The 20,696-nt window shown below is 54.9% G+C and overlaps 1 protein-coding gene across 2 annotated transcripts in view; it reads left to right on the top strand.

Moving 5' to 3' along the window:
- Nucleotides 1–20,696, top strand: part of ANKRD52 (ankyrin repeat domain 52) — a 51,237-nt gene that overhangs the window by 13,737 nt on the left and 16,804 nt on the right. Inside the window, exons 5-27 of one of the 2 annotated variants that reach the window (XM_037883731.2) lie at nucleotides 84–284; nucleotides 1,111–1,198; nucleotides 2,758–2,900; nucleotides 3,587–3,799; nucleotides 4,000–4,078; nucleotides 4,782–4,896; nucleotides 5,724–5,806; nucleotides 5,923–6,040; nucleotides 7,095–7,163; nucleotides 7,601–7,741; nucleotides 8,411–8,488; nucleotides 8,931–9,042; nucleotides 9,885–9,956; nucleotides 11,567–11,768; nucleotides 13,471–13,558; nucleotides 14,081–14,198; nucleotides 14,657–14,876; nucleotides 15,921–16,008; nucleotides 16,541–16,624; nucleotides 17,397–17,542; nucleotides 17,905–17,987; nucleotides 19,321–19,403; nucleotides 20,314–20,405. In XM_037883731.2, the coding sequence (XP_037739659.1) occupies nucleotides 84–284; nucleotides 1,111–1,198; nucleotides 2,758–2,900; nucleotides 3,587–3,799; nucleotides 4,000–4,078; nucleotides 4,782–4,896; nucleotides 5,724–5,806; nucleotides 5,923–6,040; nucleotides 7,095–7,163; nucleotides 7,601–7,741; nucleotides 8,411–8,488; nucleotides 8,931–9,042; nucleotides 9,885–9,956; nucleotides 11,567–11,768; nucleotides 13,471–13,558; nucleotides 14,081–14,198; nucleotides 14,657–14,876; nucleotides 15,921–16,008; nucleotides 16,541–16,624; nucleotides 17,397–17,542; nucleotides 17,905–17,987; nucleotides 19,321–19,403; nucleotides 20,314–20,405 (2,716 nt within the window). Of the gene's footprint in view, nucleotides 1–83; nucleotides 285–1,110; nucleotides 1,199–2,757; nucleotides 2,901–3,586; nucleotides 3,800–3,999; nucleotides 4,079–4,781; nucleotides 4,897–5,723; nucleotides 5,807–5,922; nucleotides 6,041–7,094; nucleotides 7,164–7,600; nucleotides 7,742–8,410; nucleotides 8,489–8,930; nucleotides 9,043–9,884; nucleotides 9,957–11,566; nucleotides 11,769–13,470; nucleotides 13,559–14,080; nucleotides 14,199–14,656; nucleotides 14,877–15,920; nucleotides 16,009–16,540; nucleotides 16,625–17,396; nucleotides 17,543–17,904; nucleotides 17,988–19,320; nucleotides 19,404–20,313; nucleotides 20,453–20,696 lie in introns of both variants that reach the window. The other variant, XM_043532587.1, reaches the window with a different exon arrangement.

Below are 20,696 nucleotides of genomic sequence, written 5' to 3'. Positions count from 1 at the left end.
GACCGAATGGTGCTGCTTAGCTCCCGAGGCTTTGTCTGCCCCCACCGGCGTGGGGTACAGCCACCCTTTCTCTGTCCTGGCAGAAGGCACTTAACCTCCTCCTGAAGCACTCGGCGGACGTCAACGCCCGCGATAAGTACTGGCAAACGCCGCTCCACATTGCCGCTGCCAACAGGGCCACCAAGTGCGCGGAGGCCATCATCCCCCTGCTGAGCAGCGTCAACGTGGCGGATCGCACAGGCCGCACGGCGCTGCACCACGCCGTGCACAGCGGCCACATTGAGGTGAGCGGGGTGCTGGGAGCATCACTCCCGGTGCGCACGTGCGTCTTCCTCCCTGAGGGGGTGCGGGCGGGTGGTCCGGAGGGAGGAGTCGCTCGGGACTTGGGGGTTCTCAGTCTGGTTCTGTGACCTTGGCATCTCGGCCTCCTCGTCTGTGAAGTGAGGGTGATCTCTCGAGGGAAGAGACTATGTGGAACTGACGCAGTGACCGACAAGCTCGGGACTCTGGCCAAGTTGCTTTGTTTGCAGCCGTCTGTCCGCCTTTTGGCTTGGGAGCTCTTTGGAGCAGGGCCTGTGTTCCACGCTGTGTGCGCAGCGCCTGGCACAGTGGGGCCCTGCGGCTGATCAGAGCCTGGAGGCGTTACCAGAATACAGACAAGGGGAGCCATGAAGCCTTGCTAAGCTGCAGGCCAGAGGGGGGGAAGTGCTTCGTCCTTAGATGCATGCGCTCTATGGGCAGGATCCTCAGCCGGGGCAGTGAGGAGCCGGGGGTTGGCAGGGAGAGAAATCATCTACCATGGACACGCAACATGCAGCATCTATTCCCTGCCCTCCGAACCCACCCGTCATGCCAGCACGCCCGTCTGGAGGGAGCCCTCTCTGGTATGACTGACCTCCTCTGGCCACATCCCCGGCTGGGCATGTTCAGCCAGCCAGGCGGGGGCTGCCGTTACTCCTAGGAAACGTTTAAATTGCGGCAGCGCCTGGAGGCCAGCTGGGCCCCATCACTCCAGGTGCTGCAGAAAGCGCAAGGCTCTCATGGGTGCCAGGGTGGGGGTGGTGGAATTTGGTGGGAGCCGTTCCTCTAACTGCTTCCTCTTTCCTCCAGATGGTGAACTTGCTCTTAAACAAGGGGGCCAGCCTGAGCACGTGTGACAAGAAGGAGCGTCAGCCCATCCATTGGGCAGCCTTCCTAGGTACATCTCCCTCTTGCCTTGCCCCTCTCTCCCTTTGTTAGCTGGCCCTGTTCTGATACAGGTACTTCCCAGTTCCCCAGCATCCCCTTTTTGGACTCTCCTGCAGGTACAGCTAGTGACACGGGCAATGAGTCGGTGGGGGGGGGCTCACAGCTGTGGATGTTCTCCCCTTCCCCCCGTCTCACCAATTCTGCACATAGTACCCCAAAACTGTTCCCTCCTCCTGCAGCTGCGAGCTCTTCGGGTGTCATTCAGCACCTGGGCTGGCATACTCTGGCCTGTCTCCGTGTGCCATGTGACTGTTCGTTCGGCAGCCAGGGCTCCAGATCGCTCTTGTCCCGGGCCTGGGTGCGTTCGGCATCACATGGCTTGCCATGTGGCTTGGGATGATTTAATTGGGGATTGGTCCTGCTTTGAGCAGGGGGTTGGACTAGATGACCTCCTGAGGTCCCTTCCAACCCTGATATTCTATGATTCTATGAGAAGGACAAAGCCAGCTGAGATCTGGCAGGCACGGTGGGAGGAGAACCCTCTTCTGGACTCTCCCATCAGCGTGTGGTTGCAGGGGGGTGGGGGAGATGCTGGACTTGGGAGGGCACGTAGCACCTTTTGGATGCAAAAAACATTATGAAGGTGTAACGGGATGGCCTGCCCCGGGGGGGGCAGCCAGCCTTGATTGGTCAGGCCGCTTGTGCCACACATAGCTATCTCCTGGCCTCAGGAACAGGACTCCCTGGGGTCAGGTGATGGCCTGTTACGCCCCGGGCCTCATGAAAGGGCAGAGAACTCAAGCTGGTGGGGAAGACCACAGGGAGCAAGCTGGGCTTCTGGGGAAAGCCCTGAATTAGGGGCTAGGAGGACTCCAGGGAAGCAGCCTGGGCGTCAAGACTCTAGCCCTGAAAGGCAGCCCAGAGGAGTGATGGGAAGCTGAGGCAGGGGGCGCTACAGGGCAGGTACGCCCTGTGACATAACACCTCTTCTCTCCCCTGTAACTTATGGGGGACCAAAGTCTGGGCAGTGACAGTCAGGGGGAAGCCTTGTGCCACTTGTTAGGCTGCCGTCAGGCCCCGGTCCTGCTCCCATTAGCAGGCCATGGCCAGGGACAGGGCGCTGCACGGGGGGACGGTGCTCATACGACGCCAGTGCTGCGCAGAGGGGGGAAAGCCGGTCCCTTCCCATGGCTGGTGTCAAAGGTACAGCCCGTGGGATTGCCTGGCAGGAGGACTGAACTGCAGGGAGTTACAGCATTTCAGTGGGGGATATGGAGGCTAGACAAAGCTCTCGATCCACTTATCAATGCCCCTGCCTATCCCACGTGGAGCAAGTGAAGTCAAGCTAAGACATTTCTATCTGAATCGCCTTACTCGCAAGCTTCAGGGCATGGTTGGGGGACGGGGAATCTTTCCCCCTCTGGGTCACCTGTGGAACGCGATGGCGGGTCCCAGTCTGGTGGCTGTGTATCGACCCCGAACCCCCATCGCCACCGACTCGGTCGCGGTGGTTGGGACTCGCCGGCCGCTGAGGTGCTGCAGCCCTGAGTTCCGGTTTCCTTGGCTCAGGGCATTTGGAAGTTCTGAAGCTGCTGGTGGCCCGGGGAGCTGACGTCACGTGCAAGGATAAGAAGGGTTACACCTTGCTCCACACCGCGGCAGCCAGTGGCCAGGTCGAGGTCGTGAAGCATCTGCTGAGGCTGGGAGTCGAGGTGAGGCCAACGGCAGCTTGGCAAACGAACGTGGCCAATTCCAGTCCAGCGCCACTGCGTGACTTGGGCTCCACTTGCTCTGCGGACTCTAAGGAAGGCACTGGGTGTAGGCAGACGCTGGGAGGTGTCCCAGGAGAGCGTGCAGCGTCTCCAGCCGTGTTAGTACTTGGATGGGTGACTGCCAAGGAAATCTGTGGGGGTGCTGGAAACTCTCTGGCTGTCGTGGGGGTAGTGAGTGGGCATTCTCACCCGCTGAGGTGGCGCAGATCCCAGCGGGATGCTGCTGGACGTGAAGCTAGAGAGGGAAAACTGAGGCTCTGGTCACTTGTGCTTTCCCCAGGAGTTAGGGGAGTTAACGCCATTGTCCTAACGCAAACTCCCCCTGGAATGAATAGCGTTTGGCCCTTGTTTCAGTTGGATTTGGGACTTTTCTTCACCTCCTGTGCTGAGCAGTCGGCGTTTGCTCCTGTTCCTGTGATGACTTGAGGGGGTCCCCAGGCACTGATGGGAACGGTGGGTGGGTGACTTGTTGGGCATGAATGGGGAATGTGTGGAGGAGAGCAGGGATTGATGGCTTCTGGTTCTCTGTAGAGTGGGCTTCCCTCCCCCCTCCCTTTTCTTGGCCAGTCCCAGTGCATCCTTACCCAAGATCCCCTGAAGTCTCTTGGCTCTGTTCGTTCCTGCAGATCGATGAACCCAATTGCCTTGGGAACACTGCACTTCACATCGCCTGTTACATGGGCCAGGACGCCGTGGCCAATGAGCTGGTCAACTACGGCGCCAACGTCAATCAGCCCAACGAGAAGGGCTTCACCCCTCTGCACTTTGCTGCCGTCTCCACCAATGGGGCCCTTTGCCTGGAGCTCCTCGTGAACAATGGAGCCGACGTGAACTTTCAGGTACGCCGGCTGGGGCCGGACCATGCAGACAAGATGTGCAGGGGTGGCAGGCGGGATGAACGCAGTGGGGTGTGAGGAGTTCAGAACCCAGACACATGGGATCTTCCAGGGGCGGATGGAACTTTCACCCCTCGATTGCCGAGTTCGGGGACAGTTTGTCACCAGCTGGCTAGTTTCCCCCTCTCTCTCTCTCTCTGCAGAGTAAGGAAGGGAAGAGCCCTTTGCACATGGCTGCCATTCACGGACGGTTTACGCGTTCTCAGATCCTCATACAGAACGGTAAGTGTCTTGCTGGACGCTGAGCTAATGTTCTTCTCCTACCATGTGTTTCACTCCAGCTCTCTCACCAACCGGTGCCTCCCGGGCACCCCGTCCCTCTCTCCTTTGTCAGTGTTTAACAGCATCTTCCAGGGGAATGAAGTGCCCTGCCTCCCCGACAAAATCAGCTCTGTTCCCCAGCTGAACAGCCGTACCCCTCTCCGGTCGGCAGCACGGGGAGACGTATGTTAGGTCTAGATCTTAGATCTCATGGAGCACCAAGCTGAAATTCCAGCCGCATGGAAGCTCAGAGCCAAAGAACTGTCAGTGCTTCTAGATCCTGCCACAAGAGGCAACCTCTGAGTCCAGTGCCAGCTGCTGTCTTGGCTGCTGTGGCCAGGGCTGAACCGGGGACCGCCCGAGCCAAATGCAGGAGCTGCTACAGCTTGAGCTAAAGAGCCCGGGCTCCCTAGCCGGGGCTGCAATGGACTCAGACACTTTGCAGATCAGGCATCGGAGGTGTGCGTGGGTGTGGGGAGCAGGGGCTGTTACACACACTCATCCGAAGGTTACGGCAGCAGTTACATTGGGCCTTCTGCCTGGAGAACGGCAGCGTGACGCCGTCTCGGTGCAGTGCTCCACAGCCCTCCGCGGGGAGCAAGTCTTGGGCTGCCTGGGCCAGAAACTCCCCACTGAGCCGGCTGCCTCTTGCTTTCTTTTCTAGGCAGCGAGATAGACTGTGCTGACAAATATGGCAATACCCCCCTCCACGTTGCTGCTAGATATGGCCACGAGCTGCTAATTAGTACTTTGATGACGAATGGTGCTGACACTGCAAGGTGAGGAGGCCTCCAGGCTGAACCCCCCTCTCGCCGGGGCCTGACGATGAGGGAGGTGCGCTCGGGCAGAGAGCAGGGGGCGGGCTCATCCGGTGGGAGGCAGTTTTCCCCCTGATGTGCAATTGACGTGAGGGATTCTGGGTTTTTTTGCCTTTCTCTGAAGCATCAGCGATTCTCCATGGCTGGAGACGGGAGCAGTTAGGCCTGTGTTCAGAGGCAGAGCAGAGAAGCCTTCTTAGCTGCCGGCTGGTGGATCTTGCTCATGTGCCCAGGGTCAAACCAATCGCCAGATTTGGGGCAGGGGAGTAATTTCCCCCCAGGTCAGATTGGCAGGGACTTTGGAGCGTTTTCGCCTTCCTCTGCAGCATGGCACCCGGCTTGCTTGCTGGATCATCACTCATGTCTCCCCTATGGGCCTTGGGCGTGGGTAGCCCTTTGTGCCACAGGCAGAGAACTGGAGACACTGGTTGATTTTCCTGAGGACTGAAATGTTTTGATCTAACTATAGTCACTGGGCTTGATGTAGGGCTCTGTGGGTGGACCTGCATGGCCTGCGTTTAGACAGAAGCTCAGACTAGGTCATCTCATGGTCCTGTCTAGCTTTGGGCTCTGCTGCTGTGCGGGAGGAAATTTGCTGAGCGTAGGGAGGACTGACCGGGAGACCCTGCAGGCTGGTGTGGGGTAGGATTCCTTCTCCGTGCACGCTGCGCTCCTGGCCACCGTCAGGGGGCCAGGAGGAAGGACTGTCCGCTCGCTGGGGCTATGGCTTCAGAGGGCAGCGAGCTGTGACCTTTCCTTTCCTATCTGCCCTCTCTCCCCCTCGGCAGGCGTGGAATCCACGACATGTTCCCTCTGCACTTAGCTGTTCTCTTTGGATTTTCAGACTGTTGTCGTAAGCTACTTTCCTCAGGTGAGCAAAGCCTGCAGTGGCTTGGGGAGAGGAGAGGGGGTAGCCTAGGCTGGGGCGTGTTGGGTGGGGAGGGGCCTGGCGAGTCCTCTCCTGACCCGCCGCCTCCTGACCCGCAGGTCAGCTGTACAGCATCGTCTCCTCGCTGAGCAACGAGCACGTGCTGTCCGCGGGTTTCGATATCAACACACCTGACAACCTTGGGAGGACGTGCCTCCACGCTGCTGCTTCCGGAGGGTGAGTCCCTGCCACGGGGCATGGCCGGGCATCGCGCCGGGCTGACCGGCCAGCCCTCTAGGGAGAGGCGACCAGCTGCTTTTGCCCTGTCACAGGGACATAAAGTTCATTAGCCCCTCTGCGTATCACAGTGTGTAATGTAGGCGGTGTGATCTAGTGGTCAGGACACGATTGGGGGTCAGCTCATCTGGGTTCCGTTCCCAGCTCTGGGAGGGAAATGCGGGCTAGTGTCCAAAGCAGGGCCTGGGAGCTGAGCCTTTTGATTCCTGGTTCTGCTGTGAACGTGCCATGCCTCTGGGCAAGTCACTTACCTTTGTTCCTCAGTTTCCCCATGTTTAAAATGGTTCCCTGTCTCCCGGGGATACTGTAAGGGGGAATCAGGTCATGTTTGTAAAGCACTCTGAAGAGTGTCAATGCGAAATATTAGTAACTAACGAATTGTATTTCCTCGGTGTGTTTAGTTCGCGTGTCCCACTACAGTTCGACTTCATGCCATTGCAGAGTGATATCACAGAGCTGAAGGAGAACGCTTAGCACTGCAGAGCGGATTGCACAGCTCTCATCTCAGCGGGGAAGGAGGGGCTCATGGGAGTGGTGCTTTTCCTCTGCTCAATCAGCAAGTCGGGCTAAGCAGGGAACAGCAGTCAGGAGTCGCAGAAATCCAATGCCTAGAAATCCAATGCCTAGATCATGCTAGCGGCAGAAGTCAAGTTTTATTACCCATCACTGGAATACCTAGATACAATTCCCAGTAGCTGCAGAGCAGCAAGAAGAGAGAAATTGAGGCACGAGCTTGTTCCGTGGAGAGCTAGAGAGTTGCTAGTGATACGGGCAGCCCTCAGTACAGTGGGTCATCTAGGCACCATGCCAGTAGGGACAGGCAGGGCGCTCGATTGTGCTCTCTCCTCTTACAAATGTGAAAGTGGGCTGTCGGCAGAGTTTAGGCAGAGCAGTCCCAGAGGGGCGACGCTGACGGTAAGAGGGACGGCGTTCAGGTTCGGCGTGGTTCACCCCGGGCCCCTCTCAGCAGTTGTCCTCTCTGGTCCCTCTGCAGGAACGTTGAATGTCTTAATTTGCTGTTGAGCAGCGGTGCTGACTTGAGGAGGAGAGATAAATTTGGAAGGTAAGTCCTGATGGCAGCACACCCGTGTGAGGGTGCAGAGAGAAGCGCTTTGTGAACAATTGCGCCCCCAGGGCTGGGGGACAGAGAGCCAGGCGTTGGGGGCGAATCTGTCTTCGGCCGAGCCCCTTTGGCTGGGAAGATCTGCGCTGAAGGTGCTCGCAGAGCAGAAGTCGCCCGTATTCATGTCCCCTCCTCCCCCCACTATGGGAGCCCAGCTCTGCTTCTTGGGGAGTTGCTGCTGACCCAAGGGGGAGCTGTTTAGCTTGGGGGGGTTGCATATTGCTGTGCCTTGTGTGTGTGTCAGTTGGGCCTGGCTGCTGCCCAGGGGCAGCTGTCTCTGCAGAGTCCTGCATTGTGAGGCCGCTGTCTCCTTGGGTTTGTAGCCGCTCTGCCTAGCAGCCGGTGTTCCTCACCCCGTTTTCTGCTCTCCTCCCCAGGACTCCATTGCACTACGCGGCTGCCAACGGCAGCTATCAGTGTACGGTGACGCTGGTCACCGCCGGAGCCAGTATTAACGAGATGGACTGTAAAGGCTGCACTCCCTTACACTATGCTGCTGCTTCGGACACGTACAGGAGGTAGGAAAGCCCCAGGGACTTGCCTCCTGTAGCAGCTGTTGCTGGATACCAGAGGGCAGGGCCTAACCAGGATGGTCCGTGGTACTTCCTGATTGGAACGGGTACCCGGCCGTTGCCTGGCTCCCGCCAGCTGGTGGAAGGGGGTGCCTGGTGGCTTCTAAAGAGGAGGAGTGTTGCACAGAGTGTAAGGGAAAGGAAGAATAGGCCAGTGGCTATCTGTGGACTCCTGGGGTCTACTCCCAGCTCTGCTGTGGGATGTTAGCAAGTCACTTCCCCTCTGGGCGTATGAAATAAGGATGATGCTGACTTGCCGCTGAGGAGGAGGGTTACTTAGGAACAACAGCTCTTGGTCCTAAGATGGTAGAAACAAATCGCTGATGAAGAACAAAGCCCCCTGCTTATGCTGCTGGGCCCGTGTGCTGCAGAATACGGTTCTGCTACGAAGGCAGCAGGAAACGGGTCCAAAAGAACCGACGTTCACCCTAGCGTGGCGGCGGGAGAGGGCAGAACCGAGGCTCGTCCAGGGCGGTGCGGGGAGTGGGTCTGGACCTGGCTTTCCAAGAGCGGAAAGCGTCCGGGCGTTTGCGAGCTGGCTGGGGTCGCTCCACCTTCCCCATCCCCCTCGCTTGCTTTGTCTCAGCCAGCTGACACGGGCTTGTGATCTTTCAGAGCGGAGACTCATTCAGGAAACAGCCATGACACTGACGAGGAGCCACTGAAGGAGTCCAGAGTGAAGGAGGCATTCTTGTGAGTGGCCGATCTCAACCCCCTGCTCGAGGATAACATTTGTCGTCTGTCCCATCTCACCGTTCCGCTGCCGTCCCATGGCATGGGTGGAACCCTGTCATTTCCCCCACCCGCTCTCAGCTGAGTGGCACCCTCCGAGCCAGCGAGCTGGGGGCATCTCCAGCAGGCATTGGAGTGACTGACTTTTAATAAGGATCTGCCCTTGGATCAAAAGTGCCTTGAGGCAGATCCAATTCTCACTAGCTGGGGTACCAGGGCATGGCGCTCTCGTTGCCGTTAAAGGGAATTTCGGGGGGGCACTGAGTCCTTTTCATGCCCCGTGTGCTGGGCAGCAAGGATCTGGCATTTGCACAGAATCTGTGCTGGCTGCTTAGAGCTGGCCCGGCAGGCGCGTCCATGGGAGCGCGTGTCTGACCACCTCTTCTCCCCGTGCTTGTTGCAGTTGTTTAGAGTTCTTACTGGATAACGGTGCGGACGCGTCACTCCGGGACAAGCAGGGATACACCGCTGTCCACTATGCAGCTGCCTATGGCAACAGACAGAACCTCGAGCTGGTAAGCAGGCCGGGGGTGGGGGGCAGTCGAAGCCGCCTGGTGCCCTTTGACTTACAGGAGACTCGAATGAGGAGTCCTCCCAGGGAGAAATAGGGGGGAAGTTTCTGCTCAGCCTCCGTAGCCGAATCTGGGAGTCTGGCAGAAGGCTTCCGGGGAGTGGCCGGGGGCAAGCGCAGCAGCCAAATGTGCCGGGGGCAGAGCTGTGTGACGAGGGAGGAAGGAACTGGGATTATGCTGTAGGTTTAAAAACCCTTTGGGCTCCTAGTTCCCCTCCCTCGGATCTGGCTGAGGAGGGAAACCCGTGCTTGCCAGCTTGCCAGTTCCCCCAAAAAAGATGAGATGGGAGCAGAGAGGAGACTTGGTGGCTGGTGCACACAGAAGTGCATGGATTTCAGGCCAGCTGCCAAAGACAGGATGGTAACCTCAGCCGAGGAGCCGCAGGCCAGTGAGCAACTGCACTGGGCTGCTGTGGTGCTGGGCATCTCAAAAACACACAGAGATGCTCTCCTGGAAGACGGCAGTGGAAGGCCATTTTTAAACACCCGTGACGAAGGAATCCATTTGGGGTGCACCAATGCACAGGGCAAGCGCCCTTCTAAAAGGAATCAGACTCAAATATCTGTGCCCTCGATCCCAACCTCGTTAGTGAAATCAATGGGGAGATCTACCCCATTAAAGGAATTTCTCCATTCCGGGTTCCCAGCATGTGGCTTTGGTGGAGTCGGGGGCTGGTTTCCAACATCCCAGATGCTCCCCACAAGCAACTAGTGGCGTTGTCCGTGGAGGCCAGAATGGAGGAGCAGGACAACCTGAAAAGTTTACCGTGGCTTGTTTTGTTGCAGCTCCTGGAAATGTCTTTTAACTGCCTGGAGGACGTGGAAAGCACCATTCCAGTCAGCCCTTTGCACTTAGCTGTAAGTTTGTCTATTGTTGACCTTTGACCCATGACCTCAGCTCAGGTGATCAGGAAAATAAACATCTGTATCTTAGACTGAGTTCACATGCCGCCTGAATTAGCGTAAATGAAACTAAAGCTCTCTTGCGAGTAGGAATAAGCAAAGAAACTTGAAGATTATTTGAAAATAGGCTTGGTAGTGAGCCTGCAGCCTGGATCTGAGGCCTGGTGGTATAATAGTTTGCATACGGCCACCTTAGATCTAATAGAAGCTAGCATTAGTAAGTAACCTTGGGTTAGAAGATATCTTGTGCTGTAAAGGTTTTATTTAGCCAGACTCGTTAACTGCACTGTATAGAGAAAGTCTGTCTCCACAAAGGCTCACAATCTCCAAACTGGGGAGCAGGAATGGCAAATACGGACAAGAGGCCAAGACTTAATCAAATACGGTCTCGGACATAGGTGGGTGTAGAGAATAGGTGCCTAAAGAGAGAATCAGACCCGCCCCTCAGTAGGATCTCGGGTTGGCAGGATGGTGACAACCTTCACACTTCATCTCACCTTCAGGGGAACCCACAGGCCCGGGAGTTGGTGAGTGGAAGTGACGCAGCGTCTGCCAGTATTCTTGTCTTGTTTCCTAGTCTGTGATTTTTGGCTTACACGGATTGCGGTGTTAATAAAACTCGTAAAGTCCCTGTGGGTCATACCAATGGAGAGGATCTCCATTAATCTCTAAGTAGCCACCAAAGACCGCACCTGCTCCTAGTGCATTTTGCACCCCAAATTAAACTAAAGGCTACACTGTCCTGACATCGCTCCTGAAGAAACAAGGTTGGCTTTGCTGTCAGTGATGCCATGTGCGCAGTAGGGCTAACCACACTGGAAAGGACTTCCTGCCTGATCATGGGGTGTCAAGCTCTGAAACAGTGGCTGCTGTCCCATGGTTAAGCACCGATATTGTGCTCTGCCGCCTGAGACACGAAAGGAGGGGAGTTTGCAGTCTAGACCGATGTCAGCAGGTTGTATCCCCTTCTCCATTGTCTTGTGGGCAGCTGGGCAATGTCTCGATTTTTTTAAGCTTGGCTAATTTTTCAAGGTTTCTTCGTAAAGATTCAGGGCTTTAGGCCAGAAGAAACCATTAGATCATCTAGTCTGGCCCCTCATGGGCCACAGAAATTAATCCCATTACCCCTGTATTGAACCCAATAATTCATGCTGTCAGGACGAATTCGTTTTGATCGTTTTCGAACGAGAATAGCTTATTTCGAATTAGTAATGTGTGGCATTTACACAGCAGCAGTGGACAAGTTACACGCAAGGGAAACAAGGGCACACATTAGCATATTGCAACTGTCGGGCAGTCGTATGCTACTGTGCCAGCCGCTAGGGCGAGAGTGGGAGGCATAAGCAATCTGGACAGCAGCAGGAGGACAATGGGGTATTTCACTGTCCCTTCCATAGCATGCACCTTGGCAGTTCCCTAGGCGGTGGCCAGGGTGGTGGGAGCGTGGTCGGCGTGGTATCGAGCTTTCGTTATAACGGTGGTAGAGAATTTTTACTGCCCCTTCCTCCTGGACAGCGTGTGTCTGGCTCCCTTTCCTAAGGGGACGTGCTCTATGTTGCCTGCAGGCCTATAACGGTCACTGTGAAGCCCTAAAGACACTTGCCGAAACCCTCGTGAACCTTGATGTGCGGGACCACAAAGGGCGGACGGCGCTGTACCTTGCCACGGAGAGGGGCTCCACGGAGTGCGTGGAGGTGCTCACCAGCCACGGTGCTTCCGCCCTTGTGAAGGAGAAGAAGAAGAAGTGGACGCCGCTCCATGCTGCAGGTGGGAGTGGAAATGCATCTCTGCTGGGTTGGTCAGTGGATTGAGCACCACAAATCTCAGGCAGGACTCTTTGCTGCGGAGTCAGCCCTTCAGAGCCCAGGCCTCCCCCTGCCTTACCCACAACGGGGCCACAGACAGCCTGCTTGGCTCAGAGTGACTTAACATGGCTCCTATTGAGGTCATGAAAGGGGATGTGGCAGGGTGACTGGCCCCTTCAAGCAGGAGCGGGGTCCTGTGACCAATTATCTGTTGCCCCGGAGGGCTTACAGGAGTACCTGGGCCTTCTAAAAGAGGAAGCTGTGGCCTGATCTATAGACTCATAGTCATAGAAATGTTGAGCTGGAAGGGACCTCAAGGGGTCATAAAGTCCAGCCCCCTGCGCTGAGGCAAGACCCACCTGTGCTTAAAACCGCCCCAGTGATGTGGATTTCACAATCTCCCCTGGAAGCCCACTCCAGAGCTTAACTCCCTTTAGAGTTAGTAAGTTTTTCCTAACGTCTAACCTAAATCTCCCTTGCTGCAGATGAAGCCCATTGCTTCTTGTCCTACCTCCAGTGGACATGGACAACAATTGATCACCGTCCTCGTTAGAACAGCCTTCAGCATATCTGTAGACTGTTAACAGGTTCCCCCCAAAGGGCAGGTCTACACTATTGCTTACTTCGACTAAACGTACATCACTCCGGGGCAGGAAAAAGACCCCCCGAGCGACGCAAGTTTTGCACTGTCCACACTGGTGGAGATGCTCTCCCACCGACACAGCTTACTCTTCTCGATGAAGTGGAGTGGTCATGCCAATGGGAGAGCACTCTCCTGTCAGCATAGTGCATCTTAGACTTGCCCTCAGTTTTCTCAGAACTAAACATCCCCAGTTTTAACCTTTCCTCACTGTTCTGGTTTTCTAAATCTTAAATCATTTTTGCTGCTCTCCTCTGGACTCTCTAGCTTGTCCACATCTTTCTTAGAGTGGGGCGCCCAGAGCAGGACACAGTCCAGCTGAGACCTCACTGGTGCCGAGTAGAGCAGGACAGTTACTTCTTGTGTCTGACCTAAGACACTCCTGTTAATACACCCTGGAATGAGATTAGTCCTTTTTCTCAGTTGCATCACATTGTTGACTCGTATTCAATTTGTGATACGCTCTAACCCTCCAATATTTTTCCACAGTACTCCTTCCTAGGCAGTCATTTCCCATTTTGTACTTGTGCAACTGATTGTTCCTTCCCAAGTGTAATACTTCGCCCCTTGTCTTTATTGAATTTCATCTTGTTGATTTCAGACAAATTCTCCAATTTATGTTGTTTTGAATTCTAATCCTGTCCATCAAAGTGCTTCCAACCCCTCCCAGCTGGGTGTCACCCACAAATCTTCTAAGCATATTCTCCACTCTATTGTCCAAGCCATTAATGAAAATATTGTCTAGTACCAGACCAAGACTGACCCCGATGGGAACCCACTAAAGATGCCTTTGTAGTTTGACAGCGAACCATTGATAACTGCTTTCCAAGAACAGTCTTTCAACCGAATGGGCACCCACTTTATAGTCGTTTCAGTTAGACCATATCTCCCTAGTTTGCTTATGAGAGTGTCATGCAAGACTCTGTCAAAAGCCCTACTAAAATCAAGGTATATCACGTCTACTGCTTCCCCATGGCCAGTAACACTGTGTATGTCTCTGTAACTCCTCCCTCCCTCCTCACAGCTGCCTACGGGAACACAGATTCCCTACACCTTCTGATCGACAACGGGGAGAGGGCGGATATCACCGACGTTATGGACATCCATGGCCAGTGAGTCCATTCTGGTTTCTCCGTAATATCTGTTGTCTGCGTGAGGATATCCTTCCTGACCCAGAGCAGTGCGTGGCATGCCAAATGGCCAATAGAACGATCAGTGAGGGTCCCCTGAGGATCTTCCCAAAGTGCTTTGCAAAGAATTAAACCTCCCAACACCCCTCCAGCCTATCTTACAGAAGGGGAAACTGAGGCAAGAAAAAGGATTCATTCAAGGTCATGCAGCAAATCAGAGGCAGTGCTGGGAATAAAGCTCAGGACTCCCTGACTCCCAGTCCTCCTGCTCTAAGCCCCACTTTTCCTGCTCTCGCCCTAGATAGCACTGACCTCCCAGAGCTCATATAGAACCCAGGAGTCCTGACTCCCAGCACCCCTGCGCTCTCATCCCTAGACAGCACTGACCTCCCAGAGCTGGGGTAGAACCCAGGAGTCCTGTAAAATAGGGATTTAAACTTGCAAATGTTCACTGCCCTTCCCAAGCCAACATCCTTCTCCTGTGCTCCCCCAATCATCCCGCAGAACCCCACTGATGCTGGCGATCATGAACGGCCATGTCGACTGCGTCCATCTGTTGCTGGAGAAGGGATCCACAGCAGACGCAGCAGACAGGAGAGGCAGGACTGCGCTGCACCGAGGGGTGAGTGAGCATGACGGAGCTCAATGTGGGCCCTGGGATTTCTCTCACTGGGTTTCCTGCTAGTTGCTTTGTCCTAGGAAGGGCTCCATTATAAGACCCTGTGTTCAGTTACTTATAACATTGCCCAACTTTGATCCTTTGGGCTGAAATTTCGCATGCCAGGCGTCTGCCTCAGGCTGAATTTTTGGGGCAAATTTCAGCCAAAACGGTTCAGCCACCTCTGAGAACGAGGCAAAGGACAATATTTTTAAAAATTCCGGCAACCTTTTTCTTTGAGGAAACTCTAGCGCCCCCTGGCGCCACAGCCAGGAGTTGAAATTCAGCACAGTGCCTTTTGCTGTTCCTGTGCAAATCCAGCCACGTTCGCTGTAACTCTGCCTGCGCCTGGCGTGTGGAGCGGTTTCCTGCTGGGCCGGAGGCACCGCCTCACAGCCATGACTGTTCTTTACCCGGCACAGGCGGTGACTGGGTGTGAGGACTGCCTGGGAGCCCTGCTGGACCACGATGCCTTTGTATTGTGTCGGGATTTCAAGGGTCGAACCCCTATCCATTTTGCGTCGGCGTGTGGGCATTCAGAAATCCTGAGGACCTTGCTGCAGGCAGCGCTCTCTACTGACCCTCTGGACTCCGTGGTGGATTACAGCGGCTACTCACCGATGCACTGGGCTTCATACAGCGGTAAGAACCCAAGAGCCAGGACGCCCCTCCGTCCTCTCTGCCTTATACCTATTGCAGACCAAGAGGGAGCTCGGCTAAAACAGCCCTTCCTCATTCAGCACTCACGACACCATGGATAGAAGACTGTATTGTTCTGGGGGCCCTACTGTAAATAAGATGCTGAGGCTCACAGAGCCTCCCCCCTCTGGGTTGGGAGTGACAGAATGTCGTTGCCATCTGGCTGTTCAGGGTTTGAGATGAAATCCTGGATGTCAGCAGCCAAGTATCTGCTACATGCAGGCCACCCCCTTGTGGAGTCCCCCGGCCCCTGTGCGTTGGCAAACTCACCCAGGAGGCCAATGACTGGGGCAGAATTAGGGCTTGTCTACACTTGAAATGCTACAGTGCCACCGTGGTAGCGCTTCGGCGCAGACCCTACCTATGCCCCCAGGAGGGTAGTTAACCCACCTCCCCGACAGGTGGTAGCGAGGCCGACGGAAGACACGGGGCTGTCTACACCAGGGCCAGGTCAGCTTACCTACATTGCTCAGGGGTGTGAATTTCTCGCACTCTGCAGCAACATTGCTGGATTGACCTAGTATAGACCAGGCCTTCGAAATGTCTGAAAATGCAGCAGGGTTTTACCGTTAAACAAGAAAGGGGACCAATCTCTCTCTGGCCGAGAGGAGAAGCCAAGAGTTTGCCTTGCTAGCCGGACTGGTATCATCTCTTGTCATACTGCACCAGGCTGTTCGTGTCCAGTCGGGTATCCCACTGCCAGCAGCCAAGACTTCACATTTCAGATGAATGGCGCTTGCTTGCCTTCCCCTCCTTTAAATAAGGAACCTGGCCGGCTTGATCTCACCCCACGGGAGACTGCAAGAAACTTCTTCCTGCTTGCACCCCTGATGGGTTCCCTGGGCCTTGGAAGAATCGAAGGGCTGGTGGCGGGTGTTAGTTCCATGCAAGTCTCCTCGCCTCCGGTGTCAGTCTCCCAGGGGTGAGAGATGATTGCCAGGATGCTGTCCAGCTCACCGCTCCACTGTCCTTTCTCCCTCTTTGCAGGACATGAAGATTGTCTTGAATTGTTACTTGAACACAATCCATTTGTGTACCTAGAAGGAAACCCCTTTACTCCATTGCACTGTGCAGTGTAAGTCGCCATCAGCCCCGGAGCCGGCTTCTTCTGCATCCTGGTTTGGAAGAGTGTGCGGGAGCGCGTGCAGAGCAGGGCAGGAACGGACGGGTGCTCTTGGAATGACAGGCTGGGCTCCAGCTCCTTGTTATTCCAAGGGCTCTCAACCCCACGGGGCTGCAGAGATTGACCGTTCTACCACGCCCTCCGTTCTGGGGTGGCCTCGGAATCCAGTAACCGGACTCTTCCCCTCCGGGTCCCTTCAGGGGCTTTGTGGTCAGTGTGAACCACTGGAGGGTGCATTGGAGCCAGGCAGCCACGGTCCTGCCATCAGCATGGGGGTGGTTCAGCGATTGTCGCTTCGTAGCCAGCTGGACTAAGCAGGCATCACCCTGGAGCCCATTCAGCTGGCCAGCGGGGCGTGCTGCACCACGGCATGGGGTCTTCCTTCCCCTGCCTGCGGCTCTTTGGACTGAGCTAAGCCATTGCCTGGCGCATTGACCGCTCAGCCCAGCCTTGGTTTTCATTTTCCTTCTTGTCGCCCCTGCAGAATTAACAGCCAGGAAGGCACTGCTGAAATGCTGGTGGAAGCATTGGGTGCCAAGATTGTTAATAGCAGAGATGCCAAAGGAAGGTGAGCGGCGTCTTTTAATCTCGTGGCTCAGTCTCTCCCAGGGTTCAGTGGAGCCTGGGGGAAGCCAAAGGCCAATGTAGGCTCCCGCTCGGTCGCTTTTGAGCTCCAATCCCATTGGCTCTCACTAGCTGAGCCAGGTGCATACTGGGAAACCTCCCAGGGGCACCCACGCAGTGGTGACGACACTGTGCCCTGCGAGTTACTCCTGACCCCGATGTAGGGCCATTGCCGGAGCTGTGGGTTGGAGCAGATGTGACAGCAAGGTCCTGGCAGCTTGGGGTGATCAGAGAAGGGTCCCCTGGCACCCTGTATGGGTCAGACTCACCCCAAATTCCATCTTGGGTAACTACATCTAATTCCCTGTGATCTCAGCTGCATACGATGTTTGTTTTTACTTCCTGTCCTAACCGGTCACAGAGTGGCAGTGCGCGCCTGCAAAACAGCCGCGGTGTCTTCCTTCTCTTCTCCTCCCCCCACCCCTCCCCGCCAAGGCCGCACCGTCGAGTCAGCGGCAGACTCCCTGGCTGGAAATTGTCCTACCCTGGGTGGTCATGGAGAGCAATTGATCACCATTCAGTACTAGGGCATAGGTTTTTGACGTGTTTCTGGGTCCTTGGGAATGAAAGGCACCAGCGTTGCCCATCACTGTAAGTATCTGACCGGGGTCCTCAACCAGGCTTCTTTAGTTGGAGCATCCCCCTGGAGTCCTGGCAGAATTTTGCTAGTGCGGATGCAGTGGTGTCTCCCCTCACGCCCTCCCCTCTCCTTCCAGGACACCCCTTCACGCTGCTGCCTTTGCAGACAACATCCACGGTTTACAGCTGCTGCTGCGCCACCACGCTGAGGTAGACACGACTGACCAGCTGGGAAGGACCCCTCTCATGATGGCTGCTGAGAACGGGCAGACCGCAGCAGTCGGTGCGTAGCAACCCAGCGCTTGCTTCCTCGCCCTGCGTCTGGCTCCTCCCCTTGAGTCACCCTGGTAGATCCTTTCCACCCACTCAGACTGACATTTAATTCCAAGGGAATTTTAAGATCCAAGGCTGGGCCATGGTGACGGGATGGAATTGACAGTCGGGTGGGAGGCTCTGGCCTGGCAGTTGCTCAGTTGCAGGCTGGGGTGTTATAACCAGAAACCCGAAGTGTTCTGAGTGTTCACACACACCCAGTTGGGTACTGTGCCGTTCCACAGCTGGGCATGCGGTTCCTGCTGCCTTATCCCTGAACTAAGGGAGTCTGGGCTGCGTGGGCCTGACCCCATTTGCCTCTCTTGGTTGTAGAGTTCCTGTTGTACAGAGCGAAAGCAGATTTAACTGTGCTGGACGTCAACAAGAACACAGCTCTTCACCTGGCCTGCAGCAAGGTACGGGACGGACCCTTCTCTTAAACAGTCATGTCCACCATGGCCTTCAGTCCAGGAGCCTCAAAACGTCAGCATGTGCTTATCTGTGCCCTGCTGGTGAGAAGAGATTGCACCCCTAGGCATTTGCACAGGTTGAATTAAGCCAGTGTCAACCCAGTGTGGACGCTCTGGTGTGAATGTCAGTGGCTTATTTTGGTTGATCTTAAATCTGTTTTTAATCAACTTAACCTAAACAGAAATAAGGTTGTCTACAGTGGGAGTTATTACTGATTAACTCCAGGTGGGGACGCTCTTATTCTGGAATGAATGTACCTTATTACAAATTAGGTTTAATCCACTTTGGTAGTGGATTAAGCTAATTTGGAATAAGGCACTTTATTTCGGAATAAGAGCATCCACACATCCGGATAATCAGGAATAGTTAATCTGTTTTAAATTCACACTTTACCTTATTTCAGAATAAATTTCATGTGTAGACAAGCCCTAAACCCAGTTTAAACCCAAATAAGCATCCACCCAGTCTTTTGTGGCACCGGTTTAACTAAATCAATTTAAAATCAGAGTTTACATGAATAGTTGGGCCAAAGTCTGCCTTGATCTGCAGGAGAGAGCCAGAGTCTAGGGAAACTGAGTGCCAGACTGCAAGACTGAACCCACCTGAGTTGTCGCTCTGGCTCTGAGCCTGGGAAATCTTGGACAGGTCATTTCAGCTGGGATTTTCAGAGGAGCCGAAGGAGTTAGGTGCCCAAATTGCATGGAATTTTAAAGAGACGTGGGTGCCCGGCCTTACCCTCTCTGCCTCAATCTCCTTAGCTTTAAAACAGGGATCATGCTTGCCTACGCCGGGGGGATGGGGGATGTGTGGAGTCAGCAAAAAGATGGATAGGGCCGCAGATGTTCTTTATTGTTCTGTTAAACCCCCTCTTGGATGGGCTTTGGGTCCTTCCCACCGGGGTGATACTGGCACATGAGCGAAAGAGGAGTTAGAGAGTTCCATCAGCATCAGCTGGATTTGAAACCTGGGGGGGACAGGAGGTTCCAAATCAGTGTGTCGAACGCAAACAAACCAAAAGAGGGGAACAGTTTGTAACACAGCAGGGTGGTTATTTTCAGACCCCTGAACAGCGAAATTGGGTAGGAGGAGGGAGTAGAGAATGGAAAGCCCGCTAGTCTGTGTATTTCTCCATGCAAACATGAGTCAGCATGGCAGCGTATTGAAACAGGACCGTTCTGCAATGCCCGGGTGGTGTGAGAACGCCATTTGCAGAGACACCTGGGTTCTCCCTCCCCGCCTTATGCTCCTTAATCTTAAACTATTTTTTTTTATTTCCAGGGTCATGAAAAGTGTGCCTTGTTGATCCTGGGGGAAACCCAAGACCTTGGCCTTATCAATGCAACTAACAGTGCTCTGCAGATGTGAGTATGTGAACAGCTGGTGTGAATGGGGGAAAAGGACATTGGGGGTTTTGCTTTGATTTGGGTTTTTTTGTTTTTGTTTTTTTTCTGGGTGGCTGTAAACGTTTGGAGGAGTGAGGGAAAGGGGAAGCCAGGAGGTTGTGGGTGAGCCCAGGAGGAGGGGCAATCCCTGGGCCGCAGTTCTAGGTGGAAGAATCACACGTTCACACACAATAAAGAGCCCTTTGGGATATGGATGTTTTCCCCCCAAAGCAGCCTCTGACCTTCTCTTAGCCCTGGAGAATCTCAGTCCAAAGGGAGAATATCCTAGGTTTTGTCAATCTGCATAGCCTGCAGTCCTTTGCAATAACCTCTCGCTTCCTGGTAGTTCAAGGGAGGTAGATTAGGCCGTAAACTGCTGCTCTGTCTTGAAACTGTCCAAGGGCTTTCACTAAGTTGCACAGATCACAGCCACCTGCCTCTTTCATACAGAGGTGTGACGCGCCGAGACCATTCCCAGCATGTGCTGTGCCCGGACTGCTCTCAGCAAGGTCAGAGCAGTGCCTGCTGGGACTTGGAATCTCCATGGGCCACACTTCTGCAGAATGCCTTTGTCTCAATGCATCCTCCTGGGGGTCAGCCTTCCCTAGGTCCTAGCTTCAGTTGTGATACCTTTTGTGTGTTGAGTTTGTGTTGCTCTCCAGTCCAGAGCTAGTTCACCTTCTCCCCAGCCGATCAGAAAGCTCTCCCGGGGCATGCCAGTGCCGAGCGGAAGCCGCATGCTACTGCTGAGGGGTCTGTGTGTCAGCAGCTGCATGCGGGTTGGCTGGATTGGAAGTGCGTCAGGGAGACAGCTCCAGGTGGAAAAGGCAGCAGAGTTGTCTGCCCTGGCAGGGCTCAGTAATGTGTTCCCTTTCTCTGTTGCCTGCAGGCCGCTCCATATTGCAGCTCGGAACGGGCTGGCCTCTGTTGTCCAGGCCTTGCTCAGCAGAGGTGCCACTGTACTTGCAGTGGATGAAGAAGGTGCGTATGCCTCACAGCTGGGATCTCTGGCGGATGGGCGGGGTCAGGTACAACGTAGTCTCTACGTGGCATCTTTTTGGGCAGGGGTGGCTGGTTGGGGTTCTCAGACAGCCACCTGGACCTTGACTTGGATTATGTCCTCACCCCCTATACTGAACATTGTTATGCTCGTGTACTGAGTTTGCTGTCGGCGACGCGGGAGCAGCCCTTGTGGTGGTAATGCCATGATCCCTGTAGCCTGGAGAAGACACATCCAAGCTCCACATCCCAGTGGGGCAACAGGTGTTATTG

The sequence above is a fragment of the Chelonia mydas genome, chromosome 20, assembly GCF_015237465.2.
Source record: "Chelonia mydas isolate rCheMyd1 chromosome 20, rCheMyd1.pri.v2, whole genome shotgun sequence".
Lineage (NCBI taxonomy): Eukaryota > Metazoa > Chordata > Testudines > Cheloniidae > Chelonia > Chelonia mydas.
Note: the sequence above shows the minus strand (reverse complement) of the source record. Positions and strands in the feature narration are given on the sequence as shown.